The sequence below is a fragment of the Zalophus californianus genome, chromosome 2, assembly GCF_009762305.2.
Source record: "Zalophus californianus isolate mZalCal1 chromosome 2, mZalCal1.pri.v2, whole genome shotgun sequence".
NCBI classification, from domain to species: Eukaryota; Metazoa; Chordata; class Mammalia; order Carnivora; family Otariidae; genus Zalophus; species Zalophus californianus.
This window is the reverse complement of record NC_045596.1, coordinates 43,850,967-43,866,453: the sequence shown is the minus strand read 5'-3', so window position 1 is coordinate 43,866,453 and position 15,487 is coordinate 43,850,967. Positions and strand designations below refer to the sequence as shown.

The 15,487-nt window shown below is 36.6% G+C and overlaps 1 protein-coding gene across 8 annotated transcripts in view; it reads left to right on the top strand.

The window, feature by feature from the left end:
• Window positions 1-15,487, top strand: part of PDCL2 (phosducin like 2) — a 229,424-nt gene that overhangs the window by 178,787 nt on the left and 35,150 nt on the right. For 7 of the 8 annotated variants that reach the window (XM_027600745.2, XM_027600744.1, XM_035725330.1 and 4 more), the window contains 2 exons: window positions 3,459-3,506; window positions 4,560-4,599. In XM_027600745.2, coding sequence (XP_027456546.1) covers window positions 3,459-3,506; window positions 4,560-4,599 — 88 coding nt within the window. Of the gene's footprint in view, window positions 1-3,458; window positions 3,507-4,559; window positions 4,600-11,991; window positions 12,130-15,487 lie in introns of those variants that run through there. The other variant, XM_027600748.1, reaches the window with a different exon arrangement.

Sequence of the window (15,487 nt, the reverse complement as noted above, 5' to 3'; positions counted from 1 at the left end):
TGTTAGGAAGAGTAAGGCTTGTGAAGTAAATAAATCAGAAACTAAACTCAGGCATTTTGGGTTTTTCACAATTAAACAGAAATAGGGCCCAAATCCAGTATCTGTTTAAGAGGAATACAACTGGGTTTTAACACGTTTTTAACTAGAGATTGTGGAGTTTTTATTGTCATTTAAAAATAATTTTTAACTCTTTCATTGATGAAAGTTTCTAGGTATTATTTTTAAGTAATGCCTTACATTGTTGTAATGCATTATAGTTTTAAGTCTTACATTACCTCAGTTTATTCTTTTGGCAGCTCTGTTAGTACTTATACAACTATTGTTATCCCCAGGGGTGCCTGGGTGGCTCAGCTGGTTAAGCGTCTGCCTTCAGCTCAGGTCATGATCCCAGGGTCCTGGGATCGAGCCCCGCATCGGGCTCCCTGCTCAGCGGGAAGCCTGCTTCTCCCTCTGCCTGCTGCTCCCCCTGCTTGTGCTTGCTCTCTCTCTCTGTGTCAAATAAATAAATAAAATCTTCAAACAAACAAACAAGTGTTGTTATCCTCAGTTTGCTAAAAGGGAAACAACTCAGAATAAAGGTGTTTCCCAAGAATATGCTAGTAAGTGAGATTAGATTATTACAGCAGTTTTCTGACTTCTAGTCTAGGCAAATACTTTCTTCACTATGCTGTCTTTTTATTGTCTAATCTAGGATACTTCTATTATTTCTTTAAAAGATTTTAAGTGATCTCTACACACAATGGGGCTTACAACCCCGAAATCAAGAGTGGCACACTCCACTTACTGAGCCAGCCAGGCTCCTCTTATTTTATTGTTAGATTTTCCCTTAATTTAAGTACCATGTTAATTTTATTCTTAAAATACTACCAATGGTCTTCAAATACTTTTAAAAAATGCATACAGTTTAGGCAAATAAATTCCTCAAAATTTATTTTTATGGTCACTATTTCCTTACTAAATTCTTCACATTCTTAAACTAAGCTTCCATCAGGGAAGACAAAACCTGCTGCCAACTTGAAGAAGAAATGTAGGAGGAACTGTAATAGCCTCTTAAAATTTTAGGATTTTCAGTATGAAAAAAAAATTCGTTGTCAACAAACATCCTAGAAGTAATATATGCTTTTTGGAATTAACTTTTACTTTCCGAAGACTTTGCTTGACTGATGAAAAGTGTAAGATTTCAATTTAAAGATCCAGTTTCTTAAAACACACCAACAAATTATTAGTTTACTATATCACTCCAGTGTCATTATTTACTAGAGCTAAACACTCAGTATTGTGGCCTGTTTGGGTCTTTGTCTGAATGTTCCACTTTGAGTGAGACTGTATTTCCAGAAAACTAGCTGAATATATAACCTCTGACTTAGCAGTCTATCCTGTTGGACAAACAACTCCTAAAAGTATTTTGCAACAAGCTGCGTTTCATAGGAACCGATGAAAGAAAAGAATGTAAGACAAGAATAGAAAAAAATTACAGTAGAGTGTTAGCTTTGACGGGCCTAAGCCAACTAATTTTTTTTAAAGATTTTATTTATTTATTTGAGAGACAGTGAGAGCACATGAGAGGGGGGAGGGTCAGAGGGAGAAGCAGACTCCCCGCTGAGCAGGGAGCCCGATGTGGGACTCGATCCTAGGACTCCAGGATCATGACCCGAGCCGAAGGCAGTCGATTAACCAACTGAGCCACCCAGGCGCCCCTAGGTCACCTAATTTTAAAACATATTTTTGATAGTGAAATGTTTTGTGTTCTTAAAGAAAATGAGTTTTCAGATCTTAGTGCATTCAAACACTTTTCTTAAACGTTCTTTGCTAGACATCCTCACTTCCCTCCCCACAGCTTTTTTATTTCTACTTCCCAAATTCTTTCTCCACTAAGAAGACTAAAAAGACCTGTATGTTTGGGCTTGAAAGTTTTAAAATTGGACACTATTTCAGTTACATTTTTCCCTGCCTTTTTTTCCTGTTTACTATAACATATATACCTTTTCTTATATAAGCATATAAATATATAGTTTCTATGTGCACATTTTAAAATATTATGTAATTTGGGGAGTTTATAGTCAGGATGAGAATTAGGTACAAATATTGAGAATTTAAGATATATTACTTGTAAAGCAAGGATTTTGAAGTTTTTTTTTTAAGTTTATTTATTTAGGTAATCTCTACACCTAATGCGGGGCTCGAACTCATGACCCTGAGATCAAGTCACATGCTGTTCCAACTGAGCCGACCAGGCACCCCAAATTAATATGGAATTTCAGAATTTTATAGATGTCAGAGCCATTTCTTAGAATTTAAAAATTTTATTATACTTATGGAATAATTTCAAAAGGCCTTGATGATAAATTTCATAGTGATTGCCATCCTGATACCTTGGGTTTTTTTTTTAAAGATTTGTTTATTTATTTATTTGACAGAGAGAGACACAGCCAGAGAGGGAACACAAGCAGGGGGAGTGGGAGAGGGAGAAGCAGGCCTCCCTCTGAGCAGAGAGCCCGATGTGGGGCTCGATCCCAGGACCCTGGGATCATGACCCGAGCCGAAGGCAGTTGCTTAACGACTGAGCCACCCAGGCACCCCACCAACCTGATACTTCTATAAGAAGTAGTTGTTGAAAATAGGAAGCTCTAAGAACCTATTTTATGGAAACCATAAAATGTCAAATCTTTCCATTGTTTAAAATGAAATGTTTTAAGAAAAGAACCACTTCAAAATATACCCATTATGAGAAATTGGTTTGTTCTTATTTGGTATTTTTTTCATTATCATTTCTGTGAATATGGGGAATACTGGGAAAATCTACTCAAGTCTCCCTGAATATAGTTTACCAAAGTTGTCCCTCAATTTCAATTTCAATTCCTATAGAAATATAGGAAGTGTTTTAGATGTGTTTTAGCTCTGGCATGATTCCATTTTATATTTTTCCCTGTTCATGTGGTAGCACATACAATATGTATCTTAAGGAAACTATTTCATTGTAACAAAATGCTGAGAGGAGATTTTAGATATAGCTAATTATCTATGAACTGTCATTTCTCATTCTACTTACTGTTGAATATACATACAACTGACAAACTTCCTAGAAGCTGTTATGTTGATAAGGAAATTATTTTATTATTTTATTTAAAAAAAGATTTTTAAGTGAACTCTACCCCTAACATGGGGCTCGAACTCATGACCCTGAGATCAAGAGTTGCATGCTCTACCGGCTGAGTCAGCCAGCTGCCCTTAGGAAATTATTTTAAAATACAACATTCTGGTGATATTGCTAGGTGAAAATTCCTCAGGTATACATTCAAAGATTCCTTATTGATAGGAATTATATACTTAAGTCCTTGATTCCCTCCTTTTAAACTATGGTAGATGAAAATAACTTGGAGCTTCACTAAGAATTCACTAAGAATTTGCACTTATTTTTACTGTTAGTTGATGTGTAATGCCCTCGTTTTCTCTTCCAGGAAGAATTCCAAGGTCCTATCCAAGTTCGAAGACAGTTTTTGTTCAGGGTATGCAAATACCGTATTTAAAAAAAAAAATCACTCAACATTAAAATTGAAAAAATACCCTGACTGTGCATTCATTTACATTAAGCTTTTAAGTTTGTTTATAGGTATTTGAAATCAGGTGTTCTAGTCTGAGATTCACTTCTTCCCCCACTGTATTGTTTTAATATTATGGTATCTCTGATCTTTTCTCTAATCCACTCATGTTTGTAAATACCCCAGTTGACATTCACCTATTAAACAGTTTAGTTCTATGAAATTTCATGTGTAGGAAATGAGGGTCTTAAGGATGCATTACTCCTTAAGTTCCAAAGAATCATTTACTAAATATTTGATTCAGGAGACTGGAAGAGTTATACTATTTTCATAAGTTTTTAAAAGTAAAAGAATCAACTATACTAGAGGTTGTAAGTAGAAAAAACTTTGTAATTGCATTTGGTATTTTGCTTGTCCAAATTGTGTACAAAATATGAGTTTCTTTCTAAGGAGCTTTACTTTCTAAAATGTTTGTATCCTTACTATATTACCAGAGATTTTTTATTCAGTCATTTAGCAACTTTTTTGAATTTCTACTGGGTGCTAGGCAGTGTTGCAAAGACTAGAAGCATACAGATAGATAGGATTCCATTCTTATGCTCTAAGAGTTTACAGCCTAATAGAGAAAATTGATAAATAAACAAATACAAAATACTATGTTAAATGCACCTTCATTCCAGGGGCTGAGGTTTCTAAAAGAAAGGTATTTAACCCGGGCCAGAGAGTAGAGGAGGTACAGAGAAGGCTTTAAGGGCTGAATTTGAAGAATCAACAGGAATTAGCCAGTGAAATAGTTAACTAAGGAATCTCAACTTTATTGTTAGGCTAAGAAGAGCCATACGGTAAGGTTTGCATTTTGGAAACTAAATCTAACAACAAATTGGAGAATGGATGGAAGGAAGAACAAAACTCATTAAAAGAAGAAATAATAACACCCATCAAAATCATTAGGTTGCTTTGTATGAAAGTTAACTTCACTCCTTAGTTACACTGATTTATTTCTTATTTATTATTTTCTAGCCACGCAATGGAAGAAGGTCAGAAGGTTACATTTAAAATGGTATGTACTTCTCAGTTCAACCCAGTTTGAAAATTTCTATCATTTTCAGATATTCACAAATTAAACTATGCTCAGTATATTTCTATTACTTGATTGCATGTGTACATTAATATTCTATATACATACTACTGTTATAGGGGCAATGGGGGCTTTATATGATGAAAAATGTCAGTATTTTAGGGCCAGATTTTCTTTGCCCATGTTCCTCAGACTATGCCACAATAGTCCTCACTGGTTTTGTAGACATTGACCTTATCATCATTTATCGTGCAAGTAATATGTCAGGGATTGTGTTCTTACTGTGGTAATCAGTGTCCACAATAATGGGCAGAACTTACAGATTGAATGCATTTCTGCTTTCCAAGTGACCTGTATCCCAAGATTCTTTATAAAAGCTGTGATTTACCACTTGTAGAGAACTAAGAAAATGTGGAAAGATATAGGAACATGACTTCTACTTGGGGACTCACAGAGTTTCCACATCAAGGCTGGAGATATAGTAGATATATGGGTGGCCCTACATATTTAATAAATATGTTACTCCTAATATCTTATTAGCCAGTGAATTTTGAAATTAAACCCAAATGCAGATTGATAAATTTATACCACACAAATAAAAGAATATTCTATTAACTTCATGTAATCTTAAATGCAGATTCTATGCTTAACATATTTTTGCAAATATTTTTTTCATATCACTATCTCAACCCTTAAATACATAGTTAGCTTAAGAATGTTAAAATTCTGGAACCAGAAGAGACCCCGAATAGCCAGAGGAATAATGAAAAAGCAAAGCAAAGCTGGTGGCATCACAATGCCGGACTTCCAGCTCTATTACAAAGCTGTCATCATCAAGACAGTATGGTACTGGCACAAAAACAGACACATAGATCAATGGAACAGAATAGAGAGCCCAGAAATGGACCCTCAACTCTATGGTCAACTCATCTTTGACAAAGCAGGAAAGAATATCCAATGGAAAAAAGACAGTCTCTTCAACAAATGGTGTTGGGAAAATTGGACAGCCACATGCAGAAGAATGAAACTGGGCCATTTCCATACACCACACACAAAAATAGACTCCAAATGGTTGAAAGACCTAAATGTGAGACAGGAGTCCATCAAAATCCTAAAGGAGAACACAGGCAGCAACCTCTTCGACCTCAGCCGCAGCAACTTCTTCCTAGAAACATTGCCAAAGGCAAGGGAAGCCAGGGCAAAAATGAACTATTGGGATTTCATCAAGATAAAAAGCTTTTGCACAGCAAAAGAAACAGTCCACAAAACCAAAAGACAACCCACAGAATGGGAGAAAATATTTGCAAATGACATATCAGATAAAGGGCTAGTATCCAAAATCTATAAAGAACTCTGGAACACAGTATGGAGTTTCCTCAAACAGTTGAAAATAGAGCTACCATACAATCCAGCAATTGCACTACTGGGTATTTACCACAAAGATACAAATGTAGGGATCCGAAGGGGTACGTGCACCCCAATGTTTATAGCAGCAATGTCCACAATAGCCAAACTGTGGAAGAGCCAAGATGTCCATCGACAGATGAATGGATAAAGAAGATGTGGTTTATATACACAATGGAATATTATGCAGCCATCCAAAGGAATGAGATCTTGCCATTTGCAACGACGTGGATGGAACTGGAGGGTGTTATGCTGAGTGAAATAAGTCAATCAGAGAAAGACATGTATCATATGATCTCACTGATATGAGGAATTCTTAATCTCAGGAAACAAACTGAGTTGCTGGAGTGGTGGGGGGTGGGAGGGATGGGGTGGCTGGGTGATAGACATTGGGGAGGGTATGTGCTATGGTGAGCGCTGTGAATTGTGCAAGACTGTTGAATCACAGATCTGTACTTCTGAAACAGATAATGCAACATATGTTAAGAAAAAAGAAAAGCAGATAGCAGGAGGGGAAGAATGAAGGGGAGTAAGTCGGAGGGGGAGACGAACCATGAGAGACGATGGACTCTGAAAAACAAACTGAGGGTTCTAGAGGGGAGGAGGGTGGGGGGATGGGTTAGCCTGGTGATGGGTATTAAAGAGGGCACGTTCTGCGTGGAGCAATGGGTGTTATGCACAAACAATGAATCATGGAACACTACATCGAAAACTAATGATGTAATGTATGGTGATTAACATAACAATAAAAAAGAAAAAAAAGAATGTTAAAATTCTTAGTATTTTCTCATAGAAACAAAAATCAAAATGCTCTATTTCTAATGAAGGTAATACCAAAAATTATACAATATCCAGAAAACAGATAATAAAAATATTGCATGTTAAAACTTATGGGACTCTGCCAAAGCCATATTCAGTAGCAAATTCAAGGCTTTAAATGCTATCAAGCAAGAAAGAATGAGTGAATTAAGGATTTAATTCAAAAAGTTAAAAAAGAACAAGGTGAACCTCAGTAAAGCAAAAGGAAGAAAACTATAAAATGAAAAATGAAATTAATACATTATAAAATAGTAAAATAGAAGAGCTGGTAAAGCAAAATCCATTTATTTGCAAAAAATAAAATAATCTAATTAGCCTACCTTAAGAAAAAAAAAGAGAAACCATAAATATACAAACATACAAATGAAAGTAAGGAAATTAAAACGGATATAGAAGAAATGGAAATCATAAAACAGTACTTTGCAAATCTCTGTGCCTATCACTTTGAAAACCTGAATAAAATGGAGGATTGTCTAGTAAAGTAAATTTTGGTGCTACCAAAATTGATGTCAGGAGAAAGAAAAAAAAAACCCCTCTGAACAGACTAATGACCATGGAAAAAAATTGTAAACATATCTAGAAACTACCCCCTCAAAAGTACTAGCCCAATAGATTTTAAATTTTTATAGCTCAGACATGGAAGAAAAATCTCAAAATATTTTTTATGAAGTCAATACTAATACCAAAACCTTATAAAAGTAGTATAAAAAAGGAAACTGTAAGTAATCCTATTTATAAATATCAATACAAAAATGTTAAAGAAATATTAGTAAATTGTATTCAGCAGTATATTTTTAAAATCATGTAACTCCATAGAAGTGAAGTTTGTTCTAACAACTCAGGATGGTTCAACATTAGGAGATCTATTAAAATATTTTCACTATTAGAAGAAAAATTATTTAATCATCTCAAAATTCCATATCAATGTCTGCTGTTTTAAAAAAACTTCTTATAGAAAGAGATGAATCTTTATTAACATTATTTATATAATGGTCTCAAAGTCAGTAGCAGTCTTGATAGTAAAACACTTTGGAGAATTTCTGTTGTCAGGAACAAAACAAAAATAATCTGTCACCTTTTATTTAATGCAGTTCTTATACATTAGCCAACTCAGGTAAGACAGAAATAAAAGAGACAAATATATTGAAAAAGTGGAGAAAAAATTTAATGTGTTCATGGGACATAATTAGGAACTTAAATTTTCAGACTATATTTGGCATTAATTCCTGTTTCAGCAAAGGCCTGTTCACATCAGAAATATGAGCAAATATATTCTTAATTTTTTCCTTTTTTTATTTGTTTTTTAATTTTTTTCCTTTTTTTAAGGAACTAAGAACAAAAGGATAATGGAAAAGAAGCTATCTTTTATAATATTACAAAGTAGAGACATTTATAAAATGTGAAACCAAAAAATAGTTTAATACTAAATGGAAAAAATGTCTGTGCTTGTAACACCAAATCAAGTGGTAGAGTGCTCACAAATGTGAAATGGAATTTAATCCACGATTTGGTTAATTTAGTAAAAACTTCTCTTTGAGGAAAATAGCTTTATTTGGATTTTTTTCAAGGATTAGGGCTTACACAGACTAGCTCACTTAAGATTTCATTTTATTTTGTCAGTAGCGAAACAGTTCAATAATCATTTTTTCTTTGTTTTTCTCATCTGATTATCTGAGGTCTTACTCCGTCCTGAGGATTTATACTTACTTAGAAAATGGTTAGACATAAAATAGGGTGATTTAATTGCACAAAAGGAAATAAATACATGAGGAGTAACTGCAACTTTTGAAATATTTTATTCATAAATCTTTTTTTTAAGATTTTTTTTTTATTATTGAGAGAGATAATGAGAGAGAGAGAGCATGAGAGGGAAGAGGGTCAGAGGGAGAAGCAGACTCCCTGCAGAGCAGGGAGCCCGATGTGGGACTCGATCCCGGGACTCCAGGATCATGACCTGAGCCGAAGGCAGTCGCTTAACCAACTGAGCCACCCAGGCACCCTTTATTCATAAATCTTATTGGCATCAATGAACTTTAGGAAACCACTTTTATATAGTTAAATACTGTAAAATTTTGGAAAATACAGACATGTAGAATAAGTGTTCTATCAGAGAGAGATTAATAGCTAAAAATATACAGACTGAAGAATAGCTGAGAAACGTCTGTATACTAACATTACATACACACCTTCACATATTCACTTATACTTGACTCTAAATTTAATTTTTCTTTTTATACAGGATACCAACTATTTTCCACAGAAGCGGCACCAGGGGATGCAAAATGTTAACATTTTTTTTTCTTCTCAGAAACAATTCTTGTTAAACTTATCATGTTTGAGAATCCCTGTGTTGTAAACATTCTCAATAAAAGTTGGTTGAGATTATAAATGTTTAATTTGTTGACAATTTTAAAAGCATCTTAAAATATTTTTTTCTTATGTAATAAAGCTCTAAATAATGATGTTCCTTAGATCCCTGCAGCTTTTGACAGTACAGTTGACCCTTGAACAACACAGGTTTGAACTGCAAGATCCACCTATACATGGACTTTTTTCAAAAAATACAGTACAGTACAGTAAGTGTATTTCCTCTTTTTTAAAAATATTTTATTTATTTATTTTGAGAGAGAGAGAGAGCATGCACACAAGTGGGGGGAGGGGGAGGGAGAGAGAGTATCTCAAGCCGACTCCCTGCTGAGTGGGGAGCCCAACTTGGGGCTCAAACCCACAACCCTGAGATCATGACCTAAGCCAAAATCAAGAGTCGAAGGAACACTCAACTGACTGAGCCACCCAGGTGCCCCTATTTCCTCTTATTATTTTGTTAATAACATTTTCTTTTCTCTAGCTTACTTTATTGTAAGAATATGGCATATAATATATATACAAAATATGTGCTCATTGACTATGTTATTTGTAAGGTTTCTGGTCAACAGTAGGCTATTAGCAGTTAAGTCTGGGAGATTTTAACTGTGCAGGGGGTCCTCCTAACCCCTGTGTGGTTCAGGGTCAACTGTACTGACACACATGCTCTTTTGTTATTTTTATTAAAGGCACTCAGAAGAGAGTTGAGTTTTAATGAGCTATTTTAGTTCATCCTATTTGGATTTCATCAGTGACAAAATCACCAGCTCTTATAAATACCATAGTGTCTAGTAGTTAACTATCTTAGAATGTGACTACCAACTAAAACTACACTATTTGGAGAATTTGGTCATTATCCATCAAAATAGTCCAATAAGCAAGTTCTGATTTATCTACCAAGAGATGTCTGATTGCTACAAAAATATCAGGGTTTAGCTTTTTCTATCACCTAGTAGTGTTCAATTTATCTTAAAAAAAAAGTCACTTTACCTTGCAATATCTGAAAGGCAACCGGTCTTGTCCATTGCCAGAAAGAAAATCTCACTAGTAGAGGATCATGAACACACTTGGAAAACTTTTTACATCAAAATCAGTGTTTATTGGACACAGAATTAACCTCAGATGGATGCTTAGTTATCTCCCTTCAGATTCCTCTGGATTTTTCCCTTCTGACCCCCCTCTTGGATAACCTCCTCCACCACCAAGGAGGCTGGCTGATTAGAGGGGGTTGGCTCTAGAGTGGGTAGGATTGTCTTAAATTCTTCAGGGTAGAGACCCTCACAAAGCTTTATCGTCTAATGCCGACCAATAATTACAGCTTAAATTATTCCTTTTACTAACAAAGTCCCTGAATTTCACTTCTTGTCAACCCATGCAAAGAATGTAAGGAAGAAAAGACAAAAAATTTTAAAAAGGAATTGCTTTTAAAGTTGGTGACTTGAGAGGCTCGAGGGCCTCCTGCTCTAAAGCCACAAATATATAGGGCAACATTAGTTAGTGCTACACACAGTAGTAATTCAACTAGTGTGGATTTTGGATTGTCAAAATAAAAGGGAATCAAATATTAATTTAAGCAGTTCCCAGAGCCTCTTACAAATACAGAGAGACTGGGGCACCTGGGTGGCTCAGTCGTTAAGCATCTGCCTTCAGCTCAGGTCATGATCCCAGGGTCCTGGGATCGAGCCCCGCATCAGACTCCCTGCTCAGCCAGGAACCTGCTTCTCCCTCCCCCACTCCCCCTGCTTATGTTCCCTCTCTTGCTGTGTCTTTCTCTGTCAAAGTCAAATAAATAAAAACTTAAAAAAAAAAAGAAAGAAATACAGAGAGACTTAAGTCATTTACATTTTTCAGGGCTCCCAGGATATTTAAAAAAATAAAGGAAGAAAAAATACCAAAACATCGTTACAAAAACTGTGGGTTGTTTTAAAATATTTTATATTAAACAAATTAATATTTTATATACAAACACAACAAAATATATAGGCTCCCAGGAGTACAGGATTTGTATTAAATATTAACTGGGCGCTACACATGAAGTGGTCCAATACTGAACCCAAGATTAAAATTGTGTCACTAAAAACACTTTTTTCTTCTTTTCCAAATCCTATCAGTAGATCTCTGTGACCATGTATATAACCTTATTTGGTGATAATATCAAATGTTTTCCTCCCATTTCTGGCAGCTCCCAGTAAACACCCTTTCCTTAACCTAACTGCCAAGGAACCCGACTGTCTAGGTTTCCTACCTAAAGCCGGAGTTCCTGTCTTCTAAGGCAGTGAGTGGGTTTTTAATACGGGGGTGGAAAGCCATTGAGCATCTGATGAAAGTTCTGGTCCTAAACCCCCAATTCCTCCCCCCTCCCCCAACCAACAAATGTATACATACAACAAAATTATGTACAATTGGGGGCTGTGGGCTAGGGATCCCTTAAAATCCATCCAAATATAGGCTATGGGCTCCAGGTTAGGAAGCCCTCCTCTGGAGGGTTCTCTCCCCAGGATTTTGTTATTTCTCCATGAAGATAGGACTCGGGGGTTGGAAGGGTGCCAGAGGTTCTGAAACAACTCTGAAACAACTTGCTGATTTGGTGGTGGTGGAAGGAAGGGTAGGAAGAATACGAGCACCAGTACTAGACTGCAAACAGGTGAGGCACTGCTTAGGGATAGATGCCCTGGACCTGGTGCATCTGTACCCACAGCAATGCCCCCACCCCGGCCGCGCCTCCACGTTGCCTGGCAACAAAGCTGCACTCGGCAGCGCGCATGCGTAGGAGGCCCTTGTTCGCCCCTCCCCCTCCCCTTGGGTGGTGGCAACCGCTAGGCCTGGCTGGCCTCCACTTTGAAGGAGACTTTGGTGTGAGTCAGGGGTCCTTCACCAGTGGCAGGACGACGACGGCACACGAGGGCGAAGGGGAACACCATGCAGGTGGGCACCCAGGGGAGTCCAGTGAGCACCAAGGTGGGGGGTGGCCCACAATGGGTGGCTTCTAACATTTGTTCTGGTACGAGCTAAATTTTGCGTGCGTCTCTGTTGAGGTTTGAGGGAAGTCCGGATTCACTCCAGGAGAACACCATTTTTCAACATTCGAGACTTCGGTTTGTCTCTGGGGGAAGCATTCAGAGTTGTTGAGGATTGTGTTTCACACCTGTGTCCTTGGCGCTGGACTGCTGCACTATTTCTGACTTGAGAAATAGACCGCAACTTTAGCCCAAGTGTTATTCAATTTAAATACTCTGCTCCCTTACCTTAAAAAAAAAAAAAAGATCAGAACGGAAACCCAGTAGTTGCATTGTCTTGAGAGAGACCAACTGCCCTGGAGTTTGTCCTACCTGATTGCAAAAGCTCTGTTAGACTTCCATTTATTCCTTAGGAGGAGGCTCCTCTGTCTAAAGCTTCCTTATTAACCAGAAAAGCCTGTGCCTTTGTTTCTTCTTTTGTCAGAGTAAAATTCTCTTTCGACTTTCAGAAACAGCTTCTTCCCACCTGCTCCCCCAAATTAAAACCACTGTGATTTTTCTTGTTTTACATATTTATTTTCTATTTGCATATACTGTATAATTTACTAGAATATTTGAACATAAATTACATAGAATTTTTAATGGATAGTCCTTTTGTGTTAATAATAGATTCCTAGCAAGTACATTTTATCCAGTCTGTGAAAACGCTGCAAATTTATCTGGATTTATACCTGCTCTTCAAGAAATAGACCAACATATAATTGAGAGTGAAGTTAACAGCACGTTAACCTTTCTTCATTTATTCATTGATTTATTCAACAGCCAGTTATTCAGTGTTTATGTTTAGTTATGGACTTATCCTAAAAGAGTTTACTATGAGGGAATAAAAGGGAGACAGATGTTAACTATTTGTAGTATGATAAAAGCCATAATAGTTTTAAATAGATTGTGGTACCTATTTCTTTTTTTTTTTTAAGATTTTATTTGTTTATCTGAGAGAGAGGGGGAGAGAGCACAAGCAGGGGGAGCAGCCGAGGCAGAGGGAGAAGCAGGCTCCCTGCTGAGCAGAGAGCCCCATGCAAGGCTCCATCCCAGGACCCTGGGATCATGACCTGAGCCGAAGGCAGACGCTTAACTGACTGAGCCACCCAGGCACCCTGGTACTTACTTCTATCTGATAAAATTTCATAGATAATTTCTAAAAGTGAAGGAAAAAATAGACTATAGAGCATTTACTGTTAAATTCCATTGCAATGAACTCCTAGATCAGTTAAGGAAGAGCAGAGAAGATATAAAACCGTAAGAATGTGGCATCAAGAATATCAAGAAAGACCATTTTAACAAGAAAGGGATGACAGAGTCTCTCCAATTCTGCTTAAGAGATCAAATACAATGAATATCCATTGAAATGAACAACATGGAGCTTGTAGGTGACATTAGCTAGAGCACTTTTGAAAGTATTGGAAGCGAACTTTGGAGTGGGTTGAAGAGTTAATGGAAGGTGGAAGTGGTTACAGCTTATGTAGACAGTTGTTTCAAGAAGTTTAACCATGAAGGAGAAAAGAGAAGATGGTAGGGGATGTCAAGTGCAGAGGGAGTTTTTTAAAAAGGTAGTGCTGGAATTTTTGATGATAGTGAGCTGCTCCTGCTGTATACAAGTAAAAATGCTCACTAACATGTAAAACATACTTCCTTAAAAGCATCAAAGGGATGACATGATAGTAAGAAACTATGAGACCAAAACTGAAGGGAAATTGGAAAATGAGGTAAATGGATTTCCACAGTCCCAAAGCCACTTTTACCCTGAAGGCATTAGCAGTCTGTGTTTTGATCCTGAGTAGAGTCACAGGGTAAGAAGGAATCAAAGGGGTATGGTCCACCAAAGGATGGTAGACTAATAGGAGTAGGAACAAGAGATAAACTCACGTCTACGGGAACTCAGGGAAGGTTGTCTTGATGCTTAGTGGAACAGGGGAGAAAAAGAAAAGGAATAATACCTGTCCCCAAGAAGTTGTGGCCCAAGGCAACTCTCACGTAGATTATAACCTAAGGCATATTGTCTGGGTGGTCTAGCAAGCCTCAAATTATGAATTTGATATATATATATTAGTTATATACTTAGTGCCTATAAATGCCTGGAAGAAATAAAAAATCCTCTGTGTAGGAGATATCTTTATCTTAGGCCTCAAAGAATTCCCTCAGGTAAGTTCTCAGAAATCAATCAAAAGTAACCAAGCACACAAAGGAAACGGGGCACCATGAACATGAACCAACAGAAGACTTTTGTTAGAATGATCAGAAACAGGTTATAAAAAAATTATGTGTCTTAGTTTAAAAAAGTAAAAGACTAGGTTGAAATTACCTGCAGGGGGTAGTGAGCTTAAAAATTTGATGAAGACATATCTATACACTACAATGAATAATCAAAAAAAAAATTAAGAAAGCAATTCCCTATATATTTGCATCAAAAGGAATAAAATACTTAGGAATAGGGACACCTGGGTGGCTCAGTCTGTTAAGCGTCTGCCTTTGGCTTAGATCATGATCCCAAGATTCTGGGATCAAGTCCCACATTGGGCTCCTTGCTTAGCTGGGAGCCTGTTTCTCCCTCTCCCTCTGCTGCTCCCCCTGTTTATGTACTCTCTCTCTCTCTCTGACAAATAAATAAAAAAATCTTTAAAAAAATAAAATACTTAGGAATAAATGTAACCAAGAAGGCAAAAGACTTGTACACTGAAAACTACAAAACACTGCTAAAAGAAATTAAAGAAGACATAAATAAGTAGAAAACAATCCATTTTAATGGATTGGAAGATTTAAATTGTTAATGTGTCAATACTTCCCCAAACAGTCTACAGATTCAGTGCCATCCCTACCAAAATCCCAATGATATTTTTTGTCAAAACCCATCTTAAAATTCATATGAAATCTTAGGAGACCTGGAATAACTGAAACAGTCTTTTAAACGGTGAACAAAGTTGGAGGACCCAATTTCTGATTTCAAAATATACTGCAAAGCAGCAGTAATCAAAACCATGTGGTACTGACAGAAGACAGACACATAGACCAATGGAATAAATTAGCCCAGACAGAAACCCTCACTGGTCAAATGATTTGCAACAATGCTAAGATCATTCAAGTGAAAGGATAGTCTTTTGACAAATGGTGCTGGGAAAACTGGATATCCACATGCAAACGAATGAAGTTGGGCTTCTAACTCACATTATAAACAAAAATTAACTGAAAAAGGATCAAAGACCTAGATGTAAGAACTAAAATTATAGAACACTTAGAAGAAAACATAGGGGGAAATAATGAACATGCCG